General features: G+C 43.5%; 1 protein-coding gene across 1 annotated transcript; it reads right to left on the reverse strand.

The window, feature by feature from the left end:
• Positions 1–1,881: 1,881 nt before the first annotated feature.
• ZP4 (zona pellucida glycoprotein 4) lies at positions 1,882–9,102 on the reverse strand. Its single transcript, XM_069572520.1, has 12 exons — positions 8,922–9,102; positions 8,523–8,644; positions 8,342–8,444; positions 7,101–7,247; positions 6,155–6,342; positions 5,569–5,666; positions 4,403–4,533; positions 4,034–4,223; positions 3,814–3,961; positions 3,431–3,506; positions 2,193–2,309; positions 1,882–1,985 (listed from the first exon to the last, which is right to left on the reverse strand). The coding sequence occupies exons 1-12, from the start codon at positions 9,100–9,102 to the stop codon at positions 1,882–1,884; spliced, it is 1,605 nt and encodes a 534-aa protein (XP_069428621.1).
• Between the last annotated feature and the right edge of the window lie 14,110 nt (positions 9,103–23,212).

Consider the following 23,212-nt stretch of genomic DNA (forward strand, 5'->3'; position numbering starts at 1 on the left):
GGAACTGATGTAACAGAAATAAAGTGCACAATAAACATAATGCACTTGAATCATCTCAAAACAATCCTCTGATGCCAGTCTGTGGAAAAATTGTCTTTCATTGAAATGGTCTCTGGTACCAAAAAGGTTAAAGATATAGAGCTTGTGTGGGCTTCAAAATCACTGCAGATGGTGACTGAAGCCATGAAATTAAAAGATGCTTGCTCCTTGGAAGAAAAGTTATGACCAACCTAGACAGCATATTAAAAAGCAGAGACATTACTTTGCCAACAAAGGTCCATCTAGTCAAAGCCATGGTTTTTTCAGTAGTCATGTATGGATGTGATAGTTGGACTATAAAGAAAGCTGAGCACCAGTGAATTGATGCTTTTGAACTGTGGTGTTGGAGAAGACTCTTGAGAGTCCCTTGGATTTCAGGAAGATCAAGCCAGTCAACTCTAAAGAAAATCAACCCTGAATATTCACTGGAAGGATTGATGCTGAAGCTGGAGCTCCAGTACTTTGACTACCTTATGTGAAGAGCTGACTCATTGGAAAAGACCCTGATGCTGGGAAAGACTGAAGGAAAGAAGGGGATGACAGAGGATGAGATGGTTGGATGGTATCACTGACTTGATGGGCATACGTTTGAGTAAGCCCTGGGAGTTGGTAATGGAGAGGGAAGCCTGGTATGCTGCAATCCATGGGGGTCACAAAGAATCAGACACAACTGGGTTACTGAACTAAACAGAGTGAAGTCAAAAAGAAAGTATTGTATTTTTATATATAGAATCTGGAAAAATGGTACTGATGAATCTGTTTGCAGGGCAGCAACAGACAAAATGGAAACTTGGGGACACAATGGAGTAAGGACAAGGTGGGAGAGAATGAGTAGCATTGGAACATACACTGCCACGTGTAAGATAGATAGCCAGAGGGGATGTGCTATATGACACAGGGAGCACACACCAGTGCTCTGTGACAACCGAGAGGGGCGGGATGGGTGGGGGCTGGGAGGGGACAGATGTACACCTACGGCTAATTCATGTTGATGTATGGCAGAGGCCAACACAACATTGTAAAGCAATTATCCTCCAATTGAAAACAAAGTTTGGGGACTGCTGAGTTGTTGGAGTCCTTTGGGTAGGATGTTTACATAAAGAACTCACAATAATTCATTCTCCCCCTGTCTTGTTCTATTAGTCTTAGGAACTAAACTGGGAAATTACTTGTTGGTTCTAGCTCACACCAAGCCTCTTCTGAGCAAGTTACTTCCAATTGATCAATCCATGATCAGATGCCGCTTTTTAGGCATTGTCCTAGACAGTTTTTGAAGTGTGGTGCTTGAATAGAACGTTAAGTATCACCTGAGGAATGGTTACAAATGCCGTTTCATAAGCCTCAGCCCAGACCAATTTAATGATTAATGTTAGGCCACTGCAGTTTAGGGAGATTTTAAGGCACAACAGGTAAGACAAATAGTCTTTAAACTTCTTTGAAGATGTCAGTCTGGGAGTGGGGATGGTAATCTGATTATACCTGCTCTCCTTTGACCCTGATGCACACTAAAGTTGGAATACCAATGGTCTAGGAGATTCATGACTAGCTCTAAACTAGTTCTTCCTTAGTTTAATTTTCTGGAAGAGCTCTGTTTTACACCTCATGAGCTTGTAAATATGTCTGCTAAGCCTGAGATTTTTGTAGGTTCTGCTTGAGTTGTTAACCAACTTGGAAATTCTACTGAAATGTTCTATTCAGAAGATGGAAGAGCTGAAGATTACAAGTTGGAAGGAGGGGAGGCCAATAGGAGATGAACTAGTCTAAAGAAATTACTTGTCAAATGAGGAGTTGAGGAGACTAGTAGTGCAATCTGGTTTTATTAATACATTTGGTCTGAGCAACTCATCTCCATTTCCTAATGGCCAGGTAGGACATGAACAAGGCTCCAACGATTAAGACTCCAGATAGACCAGCCACCCAGAAAGCTTGAGAGTCTACAGGAGACCCTGCAGGATGGAAACGTAGGTTAGTATGCTGAAGCCGAGTGATATTACATCCTAATAAAGACTGCTAGTCTTGAGCTATAGGGGGAAAATAGCTAGGTAATTCCTTTTGAGGTTCATATTGACTAAACCAGTAAGAATTAAGAAGTAGGGATGCACAAGTAGTTTTGGTTTGACCAGTGGTTCAGATATCATTCTCCTTCCACTCACTTGAGTATTTGTGGAGCTTTTCTGAAGAGTCTTGAATGGCTTGGAGTAGAATCAAGGGACCCTTGCTAGAAATGCTAGCAGTGTTGTTCTGAAAATGGATGTCAGAGCTTCTTCTTCCTGTTGGAGAGATGAGTTAAGGATTTGTTTTGTACATGTGAGTGGTTGTGGAGTACTAAAACAGGGCTAGGTCCCTTGTCAGATAGCTCTGCTCCATTAAGTTTTTCTCCAAGAAAAACCTTAATGCATTAGACACAAAGTCTCAGACTTGCTCATTTGTATTAACGCTAGTGGTTTGAGAAATGATGATTTTACACTATCCCCAAACTGTCACCCTTCCTAAATACAGGTACTTGAATAGTAATGTCTTAATACTGAGACCCTATGATATAAAGGTACCTGGTAATAGTAACAGCAAAGCTCTGTTTGAATCCTATTTCTATTGCTAACTGTAGGGTCTCTATACTTCTCAAAATTATATATATAAATAATCATTGCAGTTAGATGTTGAGTATTTAGTTTACTAAATGATAGTTTTGAAAAGTAGTATGAGGTCTTTTCTACCAGAACAGGCTTAAACCTTCAGGGGTCACGCTGGGCTGTGCTTAGTCGCTCAGTCGTGTCCAGTTCATTGTGACCCCCATGGACTGTAGTCCACCAGGCTCCTGTGTCCATGTGGATTCTCCAGGCTAGAATACTGGAGTGGTTTGCTAAGACCTCCTCCAGGGGATCTTCCCAACCCAGGGATCATTAAGAGTCATGGCTCCCAATTAATTCAGGAGCCAGGTAAGTGTTGTGGGATCAGGTGGAATATGACTGTATGAGCACAGGGCCTGACCAATTAACACATACAAAGTCTGCAATCCTATGCCATCTATAAGTCTTGAGGCCATGTTGCCAGACCTGCCATCTAAGTATAAAAGTCTACATTTATATCTGATACCACAGAAGTGTTTTATTAGATTATAGGCTGTGAACACACTTGACTCCCTGCTAAGTAAAAATTTATAAGGGGAAAAACTAAGCTGAAAATATAAGCTATTAATCCTGAAATATTTAGAAGGCCTGGAATTCTAGAAGACTAGTTGTATTTCTATTCTATTGCATCATGAAAGTACTTAAAGAAGCCTCGTTAATTAGATGAATCTTCAGTTTGATTCATGTGCCACAGACAAAGGTTAGCACTGGATTCCAAATAACACTTCAATTTGGCCTCTGGCATAGATAGGTTGGATACTCACGTCTGGCAGGACAGGGTGTCACACAGGATGGTGTCCCGGCAGGCTGGCAGATCGATGCACTGCAGTGCAGATAAACCTGGGAGCCAAAAGAATTGGGATCATGGTCTAGCCCATCCTAAGTCTTCAAACCTGCTTTATCTACCCCAGGAAGAAGTCAAAGAATTATCAGAAAATTCATAAACCAAACTGACATCACAGAAACACTAAGATACCAGACTCTGGCTGACTCATGTCACACATGCCACAGGCATCCCTTGATGGCTCTGAGGCAATACCAAAGGCCAGTGTTACAGGGCCACTTCAGCTGAAAAGTGGCACCGTGTGGAAACACTGAGCTGGGGGGTTTAGAGCCCAGCTGAAGAGCACAGGAGGCAGCACCATACCGGTCCCTTGAGGGCCTGCTTTGCCACTGAGTCCACAAAACTGAAGGTAGAAATGCTGAAGCGCTGGTAGTGAGAAGGAAACAGCAGGTCTGAGGCTTCCCAGACAGGGATCAGTTTTGTCTGATAGTTGTCTCCTGTGTAGGGGCACCTAAGCAAGGATATCCAGCAGTCAAGATGGGCTTCTTGGAGGGACTAACACAGGTGAAAGAAAGACACTCACCCATTCACCAGCAAGGGCCACTGGGGCTGGAGCAGGGCATCTGTGCTGGGTGTCGCCCAACACTGGTCCAGGCGCAGCTCGAGACTGGGGTCTGTTCTCTGATGGATGGAGACTTCCACATAGATGGGATCCCGAAGCAGCTTCACCACTGGGTAGTCACTAGCCATGTAGTAGGAGCGATAGCGTTTATCTGCAACAGGCCAAAACAAGTTGAAGCAGTAAAGAGCTTGGAACCTCTAGGTGGCTTGGATTAAACGATCACCCACATAAACAGCCTTTGAAAGGAATAATATCTTGTTACCAAGTTAGGGTCTTTCTTCCCAGAAGACTTAAACTAGAGGCCAGATAGTCTACCCAAGAGGGTCTTACCTTTGGCAATCTTAAGTTCCAGAGTGAGGTTTCCAGGCTGGGTCTCAGGAAGGGGTGGTGGGAGAGTAAGAACCTGGACATTAACTGGGAGAGCACTGCTACTTGCAGAGTAGCTACAACGGACTTGGAGCCTGCAGAAAATAAAGATTTTAGCTACTGTCTTCAGTGGGTAGACCATGTCTTCTCTTTAAGGTCTGGAGGAATCATTTAAGTATCAGGTGTTAGAACAAGTTTATAAAAAAGTGGAGTTTGGTTCTGGCCTTGTAAAAGCTATCATTGGGGAGACCAACAGGTAAACAAGATCCATGTTAGAGAGTTTGATATAACACTGAGCCACCAGGGAAGCACAGACTATTATATACTGAATTGATAAAGACCTACTGTATAGGACAGGAGTCTATTCAATATCCTGTCATAAACCATAATGGCAATATGAAAAAGATGTGTAACTGAAGTCACTTTGTACAGCAGAAATTAACACATTATAAATCAACTATACTTCAGTAGATTTTAAGAGATAGATATGGTTCTATGACAAAACAGGTGTGTTCTCTGGAGGCGGTAGTCAGGGAAGATGTTGCAGGTAATTTGATAAGGGAAAATGAAAAGCAGTAACTGAGAGGTAGAGGAGAGAAGGGTAATGCATGGAAGCAAGAAGTCTGAGGTCCATTAAATACTCTATGGAAGCAATCTGGGGTTAGGGAACATTTAGGGAAGGATTGAGAACATTGGGAAAGTTTTGGCTCAAGAAGTAGCAGCGGTTTCATGGAGGACCCTGCAAGTTATGTTCATAATAAAGTTTAAACTCTGGAAGACAGAAGATAAAACTTTAAGTATACTAGCTAAGGTTTTTAAAAAAGATTCATTTTACTACAGCTTAGATATTGAAGGTAGAAGGAAGAGACTAGAGTGAGAAAGACCCAGTGAAACAAAATTGAAGTCAGGTCGTGTCTGAGGCTTCGATCAAGTTGGTGGTAATAATGCAGGGCTACTAGATCCAATAGTGGTCTGTGAGATTGGAGAGTCAAGGCAAAAGAGATTCTGCCATCATGCGAAAGAAGATGGCTGTTTATGGTCATTTATGACCGTTTTCTCTAGAACTCCTGTTTATGGAAGGAAATTCAGGCATTCTGGTCAAGCAAGGTCAGGTTGACTAAGACCTTTACCTGAAGATACTGTCTCGGGTAATAGAACCACGGCTCCAAGTTCTCACATCCCGAGCTGCGACCAGCTCATTTTCATAAACTGCCTGCTTCCCAGTCATCTGTAAGGGCAGGTGAAGAATTCCTGTCACTCCTGCAAGCCACATGCTGCTTCACGCAATTTCACTTTCATCCAGCAATCAGAAAGGATGCCCATTGACCAGCAGGGAAATTATCACTTCACCTTACTTTCAGGGCAAAGGAACAGGAAGGGGCTTTGAGTAACGAGGAAACCAGAAATACCACTTATCTCAGCTGATTTTCCTGGTCCTTTCCCAGGGCAGTGTGGTGGGAGGAACCTGTAATTTGCTCTTCTACACCTTGGTAATGGGGACTAGCTCCTCACTAGTGGGCAGGTGGGATGACAGCCAAGTATCCAGCAGAGGTTTCTGCTTTCTCACTAGTGAAGGCCCCTCTGTCTTAGAGACCATCCTACATGACAAGCAGTAAGTCAGGTATATTTTTCACAGCTAAGGTAGTCCAGTTCTCCCCCAATCACTAGGGCATTCCTGACCAACTTAAGCAAGAGCCCAAGGTCAGCTCTTCTCACCTGTTTTGTAGTACCACAGGTAGTAAATGGAAACCGGAACAGAACAAAAGTGTGTGTTGCCATCACAGGTTTACATTCACTGTCATTCCTGAAGGCCAAGTGTAGAGAATTCAAGAGCAGTGGGGGCGAGGTCACGTTCCGGGACACGGCAATAGAGAAGTGGCCATCTTGGGTACAGTGTGAGGTCACTGAAACACCAGAGCAACTGTGCTGAAGGCAGGTCACCTCAAGCGATTGATGCAGCCAGACAAGAGTCTAAAAATTATGGTTTCATTAAATTCCCCACCATCCTCTTCTCCCGCTAGAAAAGCTGGCATTCCAGCTAATGACCTTGAGGCAGGTTCAGCCATCCGGAGTTTAACTGGGGCTTTGGATGGGCACTTGGGTTTGAATCTTGCCTCCACTACTTACTGCGTATTTAACCTCCTTGTATCAGCTTCACCTGTAGAATGAAGATAGCCATACCTGCTGTTTTCACTCATCAGCTAGGATTACGAGCTTAGAATTATGTAGCATCTTGTTTCATGAAGGTCATTTTTACATGAGAAAGACTTGGAGCATGATTTGGGACAGTGTTCTTTTGAAATAAGGCTCATCTTCTGCAGTAAAGCTCTTTATACACACAGTCAGCCGCCAGATTGGCTATTTCTTGAAACTGGTTAAGTTTCTATCAATTAGCATCCTGCACATAGACTTAGCTTCCCGAGTTCATTGAATGTTATTTGCTTTCTGTTGGGTTCTAGGAGAATACGCAATGGAAGACTATAGTAAGCTGTGTCACTGAAGGTCAAGTGTCCTAAGGAGGTATTATCTTATACATTAACCTTTGGTCATCTTTCAGTATTTGCCTTCTGGATGGGGGGTGAAGGAGAAAACCCTCCTTTAGGGTTTAGTTAATGGTAATGGCAGGTACTCTTCAGCTGATTTCAAAAATATGGCGACTCACCTGTGTTTCCGTAGTAACAGGAAATGACCTCTTCAGAGTTGTAGCAGCAGCCTAGCCGTTCGCAGTCTCCTTGAGTGGTGGGTGAAGGAGCACACGGCAGTCTGTCCCACACTGGGACAGAGTCACAAAAGCCAGCATTTGGGACATCTAGGATAGGTATTGAAGAGTAACTTGAACTAGGTAACAAAGTCTAGTCTTTAAGAGATATTTTCATTAAGAAACGTTAGGTTCCTATAGATAGCCATGAGATTGGAAGAGACATTTACATACTAGAAATTAAGTCTGGATTATAAAGTTCACTATTTGGTTACCTTCTAAGAGTGCCCTGAAATGAGTACTCTTGGGAAGAGGAAATACGAACCAGATTGGTAGAAGCAGTGAGACTTTATTGAAGAATTCTTCCTTCTGTTCTTTCAAAAGTACTTAAATCTTAGTGTACTCTAAATTACCATCATTTTGGAATGCAGTTCAGTAAGCGGGGAGCGGGGCCTATGATTATGTATTTTATCAGTATTGCTCCACTGGGCTAACACATAACAATGCAGATGTGAAGAATTGTAGGTTCAAGTCTTGGGACCTCTCTGGAGTCCAGTGGTTAAGACTGTGTGCTTCCACTGCAGGGGTTTTGGGTTTGATCTCTGGTTGGGACCTAAGATCTCACATGCTGCACAGTATGGTTAAAAGTTTAAGAACAGAAGTTTGACTCTTTATGACTGAGGTAGGGCTCTTGAGGGGCAAGGCAAGACTCACTGGAGTTGAGCTGGCATTGTACCTTCCTGTTAATCACCCAGTTAAATACCAAGCTAAGCAGTCGAGTAGCCCCAGCTGAAGGGACTGAGCCCTATTCTCAATGCAGTCTGCTTCTTGAAGGTGTTTGCTGAGTCTCATTGATAACTTCAGCTTCCTTCTGGACCCTTCAAGAGGGAGATCTCTGGTCCTGGGATAACTCTTGGTTGAATCTCAGCTCTGCCACCTACCAGTCAGGGGTGCTTGGAAAGCTCCCTGCTGGGGCTAGCAGTAGCGCTGGGCTGGGATTACACGTAACATGTGAAGTACCCCTCACAGTTCTTGAGCCCCGAGTAGTCGCTCAGGTGGTGTTGATCCTAGGGTCGCCTGTGAAGAGCTGGAACACAGTTCTCGATGGGTGCCTGGTATCACTGCACAGAACGGGTAAAAAATACCCAAGGACACACTTCAGGCAGCTCCACACCACCCAGAACCCAGAAGTATCCAGCCCTTACCTGGGAGATTCACAGGACACTTGAATAGCTTTGTCTCCATAACCGTTCCAGGTCCACTCACACCTGCTCTTTCAATTCCAACAGTCATGAGGTAGTAGGAGTCCTGGAGAGACAGGCCCAAGGAGTCAGCCTGGATGGCGGCACAGGCATCTCGGCCTTCCTAAGGACAGGTCATACTTACCCACTCAGTGACATAGCAGCCACTGTAGGAGGCTTCCACCACCAGGGAGCTGCCAGGGCCCTCACTGACCCAGGTGCCACAGTCAGAGTCATTCTGCAGGCTGTGTGGCAGCCCATGGTTATCTAGGAGTGGGGATGGGGGAGAAAACACATATGGTCAGTCATGCAAGTCACCAGTGCTGGGAAGGGACAGCCAGCTTTGCCTTAGACTCAAGAGCAGCTGCCAAGAAAGGAGAAACAACAGGGAAATCAGGTTTAGAGGTGAAGTTATGCTTCAGAGTACTTCTATAGAGAAGGAGCAGAGTTTAGCAAAGGTGGGGAGGCATTCGGACAGAAAGCAGAGGCCAATTTTACACAGTAGAGGAGACATGCCATTGCCTAGCTCAGCCTTCAAACTTACCCCATGCTACTAGTGCAGGAGGAGTCTCCATCTCCTGACTGAGAAGGTTTATGGTGAATTGAAAGCTCCTTAGCCCACAGCGTAGTTCGTCAGGATGCTCAGGGACCTCGGACTCATACTGGCTATTCAGACCAAGAGACAAGAGAAAACAGAGCCAGACAAATTGCAGCAGCAGCCACATGGTGCTGCGAGGAGTCTTACTGACTACTCTTCTGGTCCTACACTTCCTTTCCCAAGAGCCTGGGCTCCCTATGCCCCTTAAATACAGAGAGAAAGCTGGTTTCAGGTGCACGTCTGTGTAGTATGCAGGTGGGACTCCTTTGGAAAGGGTGAGTCCTCCAGCATCACTCACTTTAGGCCACAGTCTTCAGCTGCACCACTTTAATATTGAAATCAGGCAGTCTTCAGAGCCCAGGAACAATGTGGTGCTTTTTAGCTAAAATAGGTTTCCTCACAGTTGCTCACCGTAGCACTTATCTTACTAGTTTAATGACCTTCCTTTAGAATCTTGCATATTTGGGTATAGCTCTGCCACTTACAAGTTGTATGAACTGGTGAATCACTACCTCTCAGAAACTCAGTCTTCTCATCTGTAAACTGGGAATATCTCCCAGCAGGAGAGGGCATCACAGGTATTGCAGTGATAAAGGATTTGCCTACCAATGCAGGAGACACAGGAAATGCAGGTTAGATCCCTGGGTCGGGAAGATCCCCTGGAATAGGAAATAGCAACCCACTCCAGTGTTTTGGCCTGGAAAACTCCACAGACAAGGGAGGCTGGCGGGCTACAGTCCATGGGGTCATAAAGAACCAGACACAACTGACTGAGTGCTCCCACACCTGGCAGGAACGTTTGTCTGATTGTATTCAGCCTAATATTTATCATGTGAACAATTTTCCCAAGTTGACTAAGAATCTTAATCAAAGCATCGAGGACTTATAACCAGGTATCTCTAATTCTCTTCAACTCATCAGAAAAGACCCTGATACTAGGAAAGATTGAAGGCAGGAGAAGGGGACGGCAGAAGATGAGATGGTTGGATGGCATCACCAACTCTGAGTTTGAGCAAATTCTGGGAGATGGTGAAGGACAAGGAAGCCTGGTGTGCTGCAGTCCATGGGTTACAAAGAGCTGGACACAACTGAGCAACTTAACAACAACAGCAATAAAAGAGAACAAATAAGCACGTGTCTTCCCAGTGAAACTGCATGACTCATTTAACCACAGGGTGACAAACAACACTGAGGGAATGCTGGCCTCTGCCCTCAGGGATGGGACCTGACTTTCCAACATCTGGATTGGGTTTGGCCACTAGTCCATCACATCCCATTTACTTGCTCACAGGACTTACCACATTGGATTTTAATGGCCTCTTATTGACTCAGTGTCCCTATTAGAAGCACTTGAGGGCAGGGACTGTGTTTTATTTTTCACTGCATCCTGAACGCATTAGACTGTGTGTGCTCAGTGTTCCCTGAGGAAAGAATGGATCAATGAACACACTTTCATTAGTAGCCATGTCCTAAGGCTAGCTCCCTTGAAAATGTGGTTTCCCAACCTCATTGGTATAGATTCACTTTGTGATGGTCTCAAACTCATAACAATCTTTAGGTGTTCTTTCTTCAGGTCATTATACATGTGATTCTAAGTATAAGAATAAAGAGGAATACAACAAACTAGTGAATAAAACAAAAAAAGAAGCAGACTCACAGATATAGAGAACAAGCTAGTGGTTACCAGTGGGGAGAGGAAGGAGAGGGACAATATACGGGTAGGGGGAAAAGGGTTATTATGAAAATATATGAAATCATTGGTATGAAACTTTTGAAAATTGTAAATCATCTACTCTGATGATGAACAGTGAATCCTAAGATACACCAGCAGGGCTGAGATGAGGTGATTTCACACTTACTTCTGTGCTAAATCCTCTAAGGACATCTTTATTCAATGACATGATTCGGTTTCCTGAGAGAAAATGCACTAATAGTGTGTGATCCACTTCAAGAAGTCCCTATCACTTCCAAAGTAACTCTCTGCCCTTGGGATCTGGAAGGGCAAATGCTGTTCTTAGTCTTTTCTTTTGCTAGAATCATCCAATCGCTTGAAAATAATTTCAGTAGGACTACAGGTAGAATGGTCTTCCCGGATGGCACAAGTGGTGAAGAAGCTGTCTGCCAATGCAGGAGATGTAAGAGACTTGGGTTCAATCCCTGGGGCGGGAAGATCCCTGGAGAGGGTCATGGCAACCCACTCCAGTATTCTTACCTGGAGAATCCCATGGGCAGAGGAGCCTGGCAGGCTACAGTCCAGAGGGTCGCACAGAGTCAGACACAACTGAAGTGACTTGGCACTTACATATAAGTAGAATATAAATTACCATAAATTGCAGACTTATGGAAAGCCCCATCATCACTTTGCATGTTCTAGGTACACTCATCTAGATCCACTTTGTGTCACCTACCAGAGGACTGGATTATACCCCTGACTATCCAGGGTCTTTAGCTTGTAGACAGCAGTTCATGGGATTTCTCAGTCTCCATAAACATGTGAGCAAATTCTTCGTAATAAATACATATCTCTATCCCCTACTTGTTCTGTTTCTCTGGAGAACCCTAACACAAACACTGCTCATTCCTCATTCACTGGTCTTGCCCCTGAGAGTTCCCAAGAGATGGGAGGATAAGAACAGCCTGTGATACCAAGCAGGGCCCTGTGGGACTCCTGGGCACAAAGCCTTCCTGTGTCCCCCATTTTATGATTACGGGAAACAGCCTTCGTTCAGCTTTCATGAGCTTCCCTGGGGCCCCGTGGGCAGATTCAAACAGTTGTTAATTAGGGAAAGGAGAGGATGTGAGACCCGGGAGAAACAAATGGTCAAGAGAAATAGTGCAACCTTGGGACAAGGTCCTAGTTCCACATCAATGGATACACATAACAATATCTTTGAATGTTTCACAGATATTGAAAATGCCTCCAGGTGGGAGAAGTTTACGATTAATGATGGCATGCTACTTATAAGCACGAAGACCACCCTAGACCAATAGGAACCTGAAGATTGATGATGCTGACTCCTACTTACCTCACCACCACCCAAACAGAACAATGTCCACAAGCTGATAACCCTCTTCAAACCATTACTATAAAACTTCTCACTATCCTCTTCAAGTGGAGACACAGGACAAGTTTTTCAAGGCAGGGGCCCACTGTGCCCCCCATTCCCCAGTAAAGTAATAAAGCTACTCATTTCTACTTTTCCAAAGCACTGTCTCCACATTTTACTTGGCTCTGGTGAACAGAAGCCAGGTTTTTAGGCTCACCTTCACCACTATGGAAAAGCAACCTCCGATTTCCAAAAATCTTGGTCAGAATGATACCATGCAGGGACCTCTGGGGTTCCTGGGCACAGAGACTTTCTGTGTCCCCCATTTCTTTAACTTTAGGAAACAGCCTTCATTCGGCCTCCATGACCTTCTCTGAGTTTCAATGGGCAGATTCAAGAAGCTGTTAATTAGGGGAGAGAGGGGATGTGAGACTAAGAGAAACAGGCAAGAGTAGGCTTCAGACAAGGTCCTGTTTCCCATCAAGGGATACACACAACAATATCTTTGAGTTATTCTGCAGATACTGAAGCCCACTTCAGATGGGGAAGTTAGTGACTAAGGATGGTAGGCTGCCCACAATCATGTAGACCAGACCAGTTGGATCTGAAGGTTGATGATGCTGACTCTCACTTACCTCACTATCAACCCATCAGAAGAATGTCCATGAGCTGATCATGTCTTCTTTGAACAATTACTATAAAACCTCTCAATATTTTCCCCAACTGGGGACACACGGTTTTGAGGGCAAGAGCCTGCTATATCCCTCTCCCTTTTCCCAGCAAAACAACAAAGCTATCCTTTTCTAGTTCACCCAAAACTCTGTCTCTGAGAATTGACCCAGCACCAGTGCATAGAGAACTGAGCTTTCGGCATCAAGTCTGGGCTTATCTTTTTTGAGTTACATATGAATGTCTCAATTTAAACTAAAGAACAAGCTGTGCCAAGCTAACTATTATGTTCCTGATCGAAAATGGGCACACACAATGATTTCTTTTCAGATTGGCTTCAGACAGCGGTTTCCTTGCTGTGACTGGAGTGTGCCCTCCTGGCTGGAGGGTGGGGTATCATATAAGCAAAGCCCCAGAAAGCCCTTGCCAAGTGTGGAAAGGCAATAATCAAAATTACCCCTCAAATATGGAGGGCCAATTCGGCCACTCTGTGTGCCAATGAGTAGGGGGCACCAGCTGTACTTGGTGTGTGGTGGGAATTAGGACACTTTGCTTCTGAAGGAGGACATTAGACAATGTACTGTAAGTACTGCATGGTTTTCCTTCTCAGCAAGCAGGAATAAATTTTGAGCCTGAGTGAGTTGAGAGGTGACGAGTCTCAACCCCAGGTCTTCTTCTGACTCCCTCTCTCCCTCCCTTCCTGGTCAGCAAACCCTCTGCCCTGACTGCCCAGCCCCAACTCTGCTCTGATTTTGTCTTGCCTCTCCTGTTCCACCCCTTCCTCTGTCACCAAGACCATTGCCAGTAGGGGAAATTATCCTTCCTTTCCTCATAGGTAGGAGGGTGCCCAGCTGAACTGCCTTTTGGACTTTGAGAAGAATGGCAATGTACTGGCTACCTCTCTCTCAAAGTCAAAGAGTAGTTAAGAAAGTCATTAAGTAATTAAGAAAGAGATAGCAGAGTAAGTTGCTAAAGGAAAAAAAGAACTAAAATTAAGGACTTTGGGGTGGGAATATCAGGTAAAGTTGGTGTGAGTTTTCTGGCCTGCTGCTGCTGCTGCTAAGTCGCTTCAGTTGTGTCCGATTCTGTGAGACCCCATAGACGGCAGCCCACCAGGCTCCCCCGTCCCTGGGATTCTCCAGGCCAGAACACTGGAGTGCGTTGCCATTTCCTTCTCCAATGCATGAAAGTGAAAAGTGAAAGTGAAGTCACTCAGTCGTGTCCAACTCTTCATGACCCCATGGACTGCAGCCTACCAGGCTCCTCCACCCATGAGATTTTCCAGGCAAGAGTACTGGAGTGGGGTGCCATTTCCTTCTCCATTTCTGACCTATACAGTATCTATTATAATACCTGTTCCCCTCCTTAATTATGCTCAACTGGACACCAGCCATATTTGATAAGGGTCCACACGAATCCCATTTTAACTTGATTACCTCCATAAACACCTAATTTCCAAATAATGTCACATTTTTGTATGACAGCAGATAGGTTAGGGAGTCCCCAGAGAAAGAGAACTGGAAATGGCCTTCTTGACATAAGAAAAGTCATTTTGGCCTAAGCCACTTTGTGATCTAAGATGGGCATGATGCTTGCCCTTGAACACATCTCAGTAATCAATGATCTTAAGGGAGCAAAGGAAGGCAGGAACAGAGAAAAGGCAAACAAGAGTGCAGTGACTGAAGCAGAGGCCTAACTCATCCTCAAGGGATGTATGTAACAATCTGATACTTGTCTCTGAGTTCTGCAGGAACTAAGACCGCCCCCCTCCAGCTCCCCCCACCCCGCCCCCCGCCAAACAGGTGGAGGACTAATGGTGATGCCGACTCTCCTGACTTCAATCAACTAAAGATTGGACTCTGTCAACCTCTGTCTCAGTTTCATGCTAAATTCTCCTCTGCTCAAGCCCCTTCCTGGAGAAGGAAATGGCAACCCACTCCAGTATTCTTGCTAAGAAAATCCCATGGACAGAGGGGCCTGGCGGGATACAGTCCATGGGGTTGCAAAGAGTTGGACATGACTGGGCATGCACACAAGCCCTTTAGGGAAAGGCATGTTAAAACTTAGCTTAAAACTTCTCCAGTTTTGCTGTTCAGGGGACACTGTTTTGGGAAAGATCCATGGTGTTTTTACTTGCTTCAAGTAGTAATAAGTCCTTCCTTCTCTCAATCTTTGGCTTGGTTGTGTCTTTTGGTTCAACATTCACCAAGAGGTGATTTCAATGTATATTTAAGCACAATTCAGCTCAAAACACCTTGCAAACCATTGTACAAGTTAGTTTTTGCTTGGGGCCCTTTATTTTTTTAATGACATGAGAACTTTATGTATACAGAGAATACTTCTGTTTCTTTTTCTTTTTTTCCTTTGAGTACTTTCATTTTTTCTTTTTATAATCTTTCTTTCCTTGTGAAAACTCTTTTAAACATTCCCAACTTCAGCTAACTAAAGGGATTTTTAAGTTCCATTCTGTTTAGATGAAAAAGGTCAGTAATGCATACAATGGCTGAGTTGACTGGTACCAATCAATGGCTGTTTCAGTTCAGAGAGGAGGGCAGACCAGTGAGCTAGGACAGCTGCAGGGTAAACAGTTTAGGAGGAAATGCTCACACTGGCCATACCTTATGCTGGATAACTACTCTAGCATGACTGCTCTCAGCTAACTGGAGTTGACTGGGTAATTAATTTACGAAGTTTATTGTGTCTGATAATACCTTATATACTTATAAGGATTATATTTTACTTCAACTTGGCTGTAATCAGGATATAGCCTTGCTTTTCTAGCCATATGCCTTACATGCATGGTTTCCTCTTCATGAGATACCTAAAGCTTCATTTCTATTTGACCAGTCCTGTCACAATTGAGTGAAGGTTCTCCAAAGCCTTGCCCTTGGACCAGCAGCATCAGCATCACCTGGAGACTTATGAGGGCTGCAAGTTTGGGGCCTCCCTCCAGATCCAGTGATTAGAAAGTCTGGGTGGGGCCCAGTGGTCTGTGGTCAAGTCTTCCAGGTAATTCTGACACACACTTAGGCTTGAGAACCACTGCCTTAGGGTAGAACACCCAAGTCACCTTCATGAAACATTTCCTGATCACCCAGCTGGAGGGGATTCCTACCTAGTCTGAAAAAACCAACACTCATTATCTGTATTCCTCCTGGGATAGTAACAGTTCAGGACTCTCCCTTTCTGGACTATAATGTCTTTGAAGCACATGTCTTACTCATCTTTATGTTCTCCACATTACTCACCATATTTTTGAGATGAGTGAACTCTGGTCCACTGGTCCAGTGGTTTGCATCCATGAGGGGTCCCCAATCTCCAGTATCTAATGCCTGACGATCTGAGGTGGAGGAGATGTAATAAGAATAGAAGTAAAGTGCACAATAAATGTAATGTGTTCAAACCATTTTGAAATCATCCAAATCCCCACCCCTCAACCTGTTCTGTAGAAAAACTGTCTTCCATAAAACCAGTCCGTGGTGCCAATAAGGCTGGGGACTGCTGCTTGGAGGAAGCTGGTTTTGCAAGGCCTGCTTTCTACTTGCCACCAGTCTGTGTTTCTGTGCCAACTGAGTATGTGAATGACACTTCCTGTTTTCTCCAGGGGAAGACCCAGGCTCCTTAGCATGGCCACCCCTCCCTAAGCATGTCTCTGACCCTGTTTCTAGGGTGGCCCCCTTCTTCCCAGTGGCTGCTCTGACCTCTCCCCTCTGTTCTGTGGTCCATGCTCTTTTCACCTCTGGGATGCCCTGTGGACTGTGACATATCAACCCACAAAGGATGTTGTGGACCTCAGGCCACTGCAGCTGCCCCTGCCTGCATGCCCTGAGGGGATTCAGGTGCACAAAACAGGATACTGGCCTAGAAAGTTAAGGTGCACATTGAAGAAATGGTTTCAGTGAGCCCAGACTTGGAACCTTCCCCATACATGGAAAAGCACTAAATTCATTAACTCAAGATGTGGGTTTTCTTTAATACACAGCAATCTTTTGATGTTCTGACTACCTGCTTCTTGATTTGTTTGTTTGCAAAAGCCTCTCCTACATCCTGGCTCTTCCCTTACCTGTTCAGAGCAGTCCCTCAGAGCTATGAGAGGTTGCATTCTGAGCTTAAATTCTCAGCAAATCTACAGAACAAAACATTTTTTAGGTTGTACTTTCCTTTTTTTTTCTTTTCCTTTTCCCCCAGTCAACAACCCTCTCCTGCTTTGTCTGCTTGTTTGCTCCTGTTGGCTTACTTTTGTTTCACTGCATCTTATTCTTTATTTTTTTTAACTTTTTGCTTTGTATTGGAGTATAATTGAGTAACAAGGTTGTGATAGTTTCAGGCGAAGAGCAAAGGGGCTCAGCCATACATACACGTGTATCCCTACATCTTATTCTTTAAAAACCTGGTTGAGGCATCACCTCCCCTGGAAACCCTCCTCTGGTCACAGGCCACCTGGCTGGGTTGGGGGCTGTGCCCTGAGCAGTTTAGTGCTTTCTGCTCTCGTAACCCTTCCCAGTGCATCTCCTCTGTATGGGTCCTTTACAGCCACGGGGTCTTTGAGTGCAGGGTCTGTCCCTTCTACCTCAATGTCTTCAAAGTAGCAAAGCCTTAGTAAATAATCTTGGAATTTAGCTTAGACAAAATTTAAAAATCCCACAAAGGCCCCACCTTCCCCCTTGCATCCTTCTTTCCTGCGTTTCATATAAAACTAGCAGTTCTTTTTGCTCCCAGTTAAACAGTTTTCTTTATCTTCTTTACAACCTTCCCCAGAAGAGGTCTAGTTAAATGATTTTGCCAAAATATACTCATGTATATTGTGGCCTTCCTAGTGGCTCAGATAGTAAAGACATTGCTGGCAATGCAGGAGACTCAGGTCCGATCCCTGGGTTGGGAAGATCCCTTGGAGAAAAAAATGGCAATCCACTCCAGTATTCTTGCCTGGGAAATCCCATGGACAGAGGAGCCTGGCAGGTTACAGTCCACGGGGTCACAAACAATCAGACATGACTGAGTGACTAACACTTAATTCGTGTATATACAAAAGCATACTATGAAGAAGAGTAGCTGCCTACTGTGTTCACTTCCCTCTAAGCAAATATCAATAGAAGCATAAAGTGTTTGCATTAAGATCTTTTTATACAGCCTGAACACAAATAACTAGAATCATACAGTGTAGTCAATGTTTTGGGAACTCCACCATATGTATAAATAGGACTGGAAAAGGTAAGTTTTCATGCCAATTCCAAAGAAAGGCAATGCAAAAGAATGCTCAAACTAGCGCACAATTGCACTCATCTCACATGCTAGTAAAGTAATGCTCAAAATTCTCCAAGCCAGGCTTCAGCAATACGTGAACCGTGAACTCCCTGATGTTCAAGCTGGTCTTAGAAAAGGCAGAGGAACCAGAGATCAAATTGCCAACCTCCACTGGATCATGGAAAAAGCAAGAGAGTTCCAGAAAAACATCTATTTCTGCTTTATTGACTATGCCAAAGCCTTTGACTGTGTGGTTCACAACAAACTGTGGAAAATTCTGAAAGAGATGGGAATACCAGACCACCTGGCCTGCCTCTTGAGAAATCTGTATGCAGGTCAGGAAGCAACAGTTAGAACTGGACATGGAACAACAGACTGGTTCCAAATAGGAAAAGGAGTAGGTCAAGGCTGTATACTGTCACCCTGCCTATTTAACTTCTATGCAGAGTACATCAGGAGAAACGCTGGACTGGAAGAAACACAAGCTGGGATCAAGATTGCCGGGAGAAATATTAATAACCTCAGATATGCAGATGACACCACCCTTATGGCAGAAAGTGAAGAGGAGCTTAAAAGCCTCTTGATGAAAGTGAAAGAGGACAGTGAAGAAGTTGGCTTAAAGCTCAACAATCAGAAAACGAAGATCATGGCATCCGGTCCCACCACTTCATGGGAAATAGATGCGGAAACAGTGGAAACAGTGTCACACTTTATTTTTTGGGGCTCCAAAATCACTGCAGATGGTGACTGCAGCCATGAAATTAAAAGATGCTTACTCCTTGGAAGAAAAGTTATGACCAACCTAGATAGTATATTCAAAAGCAGGGACATTACTTTGCTGACTAAGGTCTGTCTAGTCAAGGCTATGGTTTTTCCTGTGGTCATGTATGGATGTGAGAGTTGGACTGTGAAGAAGGCTGAGCGCCAAAGAATTGATGCTTTTGAACTGTGATGTTGGAGAAGATTCTTGGGAGTCCCTTGGACTGCAAGGAGATCCAACCAGTCCATTCTGAAGGAGATCAGCCCTGGGATTTCTTTGGAAGGAATGATGCTAAAGCTGAAACTCCAGTACTTTGGCCACCTCATGCAGAGTTGACTCATTGGAAAAGATTCTGATGCTGGGAGGGATTGGGGGCAGGAGGAAAAGGGGATGACCGAGGATGAGATGGCTGGATGGCATCATGGACTCAATGGACGTGAGTCTGAGTGAACTCCGGGAGATGGTGAAGGACAGGGAGGCCTGGCATGCTGCGATTCATGGGGTTGAAAAGAGTCGGACACGACTGAGCGACTGAACTGAACTGAACTGAACATTCACTGAGCATCTACTCCAGACAGGATATTTTCCAAAATCCTGGGGATGAAACTCAGTTCTCTCCTGCCTCATTTTCTGGTTCTCTTTCTCTTTGCATCTTAATCTCTCTCTCACGGGGTGTATTTTCTGCCACATACTATTCCAGGCTCAGAGATAAATGTTAAAAAAAAAAAGAGAGAGACCTGGTCTCACAGAACTCACAGGTGATATAATTATAATTTGCTGAACAATAATTAATCACACATGTATCCCTCAGACCTAGCCCAATGTCTGACAGAGGATGTTTGTTAATGAATGAATGAATAAATAAAAGTATAAAATCATGAGTAAACTCTTTTCAAATATTTCTATACACTTTACTTCAAAGCACCCAGCAGCTCTGAAGTGTTTTACTGGGGCATGTGATTTAGGGGCTGTCCTTTCTGACTAGGTGCTGAGTGTTCCAGAGAATCCCTTCAATATTCTTATTTATTTTCCACTATTTTCCTTTTCCTTTTTTCCTTAGCATGGCACGTAAGTGACAGGTTAGAATCAGAAGTAAAGAGCCTAATCAAGGTTGCTTTTTTTTCCCTCTCAAACTTCAAAGCTCTAGTTTTTTAGAACCATCTGATTTACTTGATGCTGACAATATTTGAAGTCAGTTTCCTCCAAATTCAGCAGGAGCCTGACAACAACTAGCTTTGAGGCTGGTGCCTATGATTGAGGGAGTCACAGATTCAAAAGCTAAGCAGAGCTGCCCCTGTGAGTGTCCCCTGGAAGCTGACTGTGAACTCATCTGATTTCCTCTGATGGAGAACACAAATCCCTCCTCATTCCTTTACCTCCACTCCTATGATACTTGCAAAGTTTTACTACATAAAATTCTCTAGAACTGATGGAAATGGTTGCAAGGACAAATTGAGGTAACAGCTGGAGAAAGACTGCTTGTGAATTGGAGACACAAATTGGCCACAGCATTGGGTAATGAGTGCTCCAATATATGTAAGAGACTGGGGTCATGCTTATTACAGCCCCACATGTCGACACTAGTGAGACTGAGACCATTGGCTGGGATTTATCACACAGTATATTAAAAATGTCATTAATGAAAAATTATTATAAAACAGTTTAGAAGAGCCGGAGCAATCATCTCAGTTTAATAACAGAGGACAGTTCTCATAAATACCCTTTACTTTTTCTTCAAGCAGAAAATGAGGAACAGGCTAGGATTATCAGATTTCACTCTCTCCTAAATTGCAAAAAGAAACTGTTGATCGTTTCATTTCTTTCTCCTTAAATTGGGTCATGTTGTCAGCTTGTCGTGTGACAGGCTGTGCCTTTCCCTTTATTTAAAAAGACCGAAGACTCCTGGGCCCTGGAGGTAAAGGAATTGCTGCTCATTGGTTCAAAATTATAAGTTTGAAGTTGGATTTATAGGAAAGCTTTTGTTCCAACACTGAGCTGTGTTTCCACATCCTGTCCCATGCTTTGAAGGAGAAAAACACTTCTGATACTCACAGCATAATAGGAAAGGCCTTAGGAATTGAGGGACACTTTCAAAGAAACCTCGATTTAGCCCTTGGAATTCCTGCACTTGCACAGAATAGCCTGGGACATGATCTCACTGTCCTTGCTTAAACATCCTCCTTGATTAAGCATCTATTACATACCAGGATGGTGCTAGGACATCAAAGGAGTAATACAAATAACACCCAAAAGAAAAATCTGAAATGTTAAACTAAATAAAATCTCAGACTTACAGATTAGTAGAGCTGAAAGCAAATTTAAGGATCTCTTATTTTGTATATAAGAGGTCGGAGAGGGGTTCGGGATTGGGAACACGTGTACACCCGTGGCGGATTCATGTTGGTGTGTGGCAAAACCAATACAATATTGTAAAGTAAAATAATAATAATAATAAATTAAAAAAAAAGTGGAAGATCATTGGTTTTGCTCAGAGTCGCATGGAGTAGTTGAGACTAGACAAGAAACTAGGACTTTTAATCATTTAGAGAAAGGGGTTTGAAATTTAGCCGGGAGTCAGCGCAAATATCATGAAGCCATTAATAAATAAAGCAAAATAATCTGACACAGTGATATGAGACAAGTGAAAATTATGCGATACAAGTAGAAAACAGCTGGGATTTCTGAGCAGGACAAGATTGATGGCACTAAAACTGAAGAGCTACACTGAAGTGAAATTGGAGTTTCAGCTGAGGATAGTTGGGATGGGATAAGACAGATGCTGAGGAAGGAGGCTGTTCTAGATTTGATGAATGAAGGACTAACGAAAATCAAATGACCAAAGGCATGAATAAGCACTTGGAATAGGAATCAACGGGATAAAGGTGGGAAACAAGGATCATGCCCAGCGGAGAAGGGAATCTCTGGTGGGAGAGAAATTTGATAGATGATGTAGCTTTTGCTTCTCTCCTGTGCCAGGCCCTGGGAGAGAAACATATGGTGGTGAGTATTTTAGTTCCTGAGCTATTAATATTTGAATATCAGATGTGGAACCAGAACCCAGCTCTCCTAAATCCCTAAGAACTCTTCTACAGAAGCAAATAGCTTCTCACAGCTGTTCTCTTTGATGGTGTGCGTGTGTGGATTTTCCTCTGTGTAGCTTAAAAACATAGATTCATACTTGCTGAGATAGATAAGGGATGTCTTAGCATCGAAAACCATCAATTGTAATATATATATATATTAAAAAAGGGAAACACCAAGATGGCAGTGATAGTCCCGAGGGTCTAGATAGCTCAAGGGGAGAGAATCAGAAGTTAACATAATTGAAATAAAAACAGAACATTTGGAAAGTGGAGGCAGTTCCTCAGGTCTCCCATTTTATCTGGATGCTAAAGCCCTTCCCTAAAATCACAAGGAATTCACTCTGGTCAGAAGTTTCAAGCCTTTTCCCAAGTAAGCAGGCTCAGTGCCCCTGCTTCCCTTCTCCTATCTACAGCTTTCTTCTCTGCTATTAAATGATATAATAAACATTTCTGCAATAATATAGGAAAGGAAAGAAACTTTTTCATTTTTGATTTATGTGTGGAATCTTTATGCTCTGTGGCAGTGGCTTGAAATGAAGAAGAATTTAAAGTCATGAGGGGATTTGATTTTACCACTAGATTCAAAGCGGCATGTGTGACTTCGGAAACAACTAATTTCCCAAATGTTTATTTTCAAACAGAGGTTATTAGCCTAGTTGGTGTATAAGTGAGTCCTTGATGGTAAGTGAAGCTCTTAGAGTGTGGGATGTTGGGTAGCCAACCAGGTATTAAATGGTCTTCCACTTCAAAGGGAGCAGAGGTCATTCTAACAGCCTACCTTCAGTGGAAGGAAACAACTTTGTGCTTGAAGTGAGGAGTCCTGAGTCCTAATTCCAGTGGAGTTTTCCATGTATGATTCATCCTTGAACTTCCCACCATATGGCTGGCATATAAGATGTGTCAACTAATGTGCGACTGAGTGGGTAACAAGCTACTCGTGGACTTTGTGCATATGTGTCTCTGGGTCTCAGTTTCTCCTGCTGGAAAATCAAAGTATGCTTATTGGTCACTTTTACTGCACTAAAATTCTATGATTTAAGCATTGTGAATTAAAAAAAATCATATATAAAAGATAATCATAACATAATGTCACTTTTTTGTGGAATCTAAAAAAAATGAGACAAATGAACTTATTTTCAAAATAGAAATAGACTCAGAGACATAAAAAGGAAACTTGTGGTTACCAAAGGAGATAGCTGGGGGTGGTGGTGGGGGGTGGTGGTGGTGGATAGAGAGATAAATTAGGATGTTGGGATTGACATATACACACTACTATATATAAACTAGGTAAACAACAAAGACTTACTGTATAGCATGGGGGACTATACTCAATCTTATAATAGCTCATAAAAAGTCTGAAAAAGAATATATATAACAGTCACTTTGCTGCACACTTGAAACTAACACTGTAAATTAAACTTCAATTAAAAACTA

Source organism: Ovis canadensis, chromosome 25 (assembly GCF_042477335.2).
Source record: "Ovis canadensis isolate MfBH-ARS-UI-01 breed Bighorn chromosome 25, ARS-UI_OviCan_v2, whole genome shotgun sequence".
Lineage (NCBI taxonomy): Eukaryota > Metazoa > Chordata > Mammalia > Artiodactyla > Bovidae > Ovis > Ovis canadensis.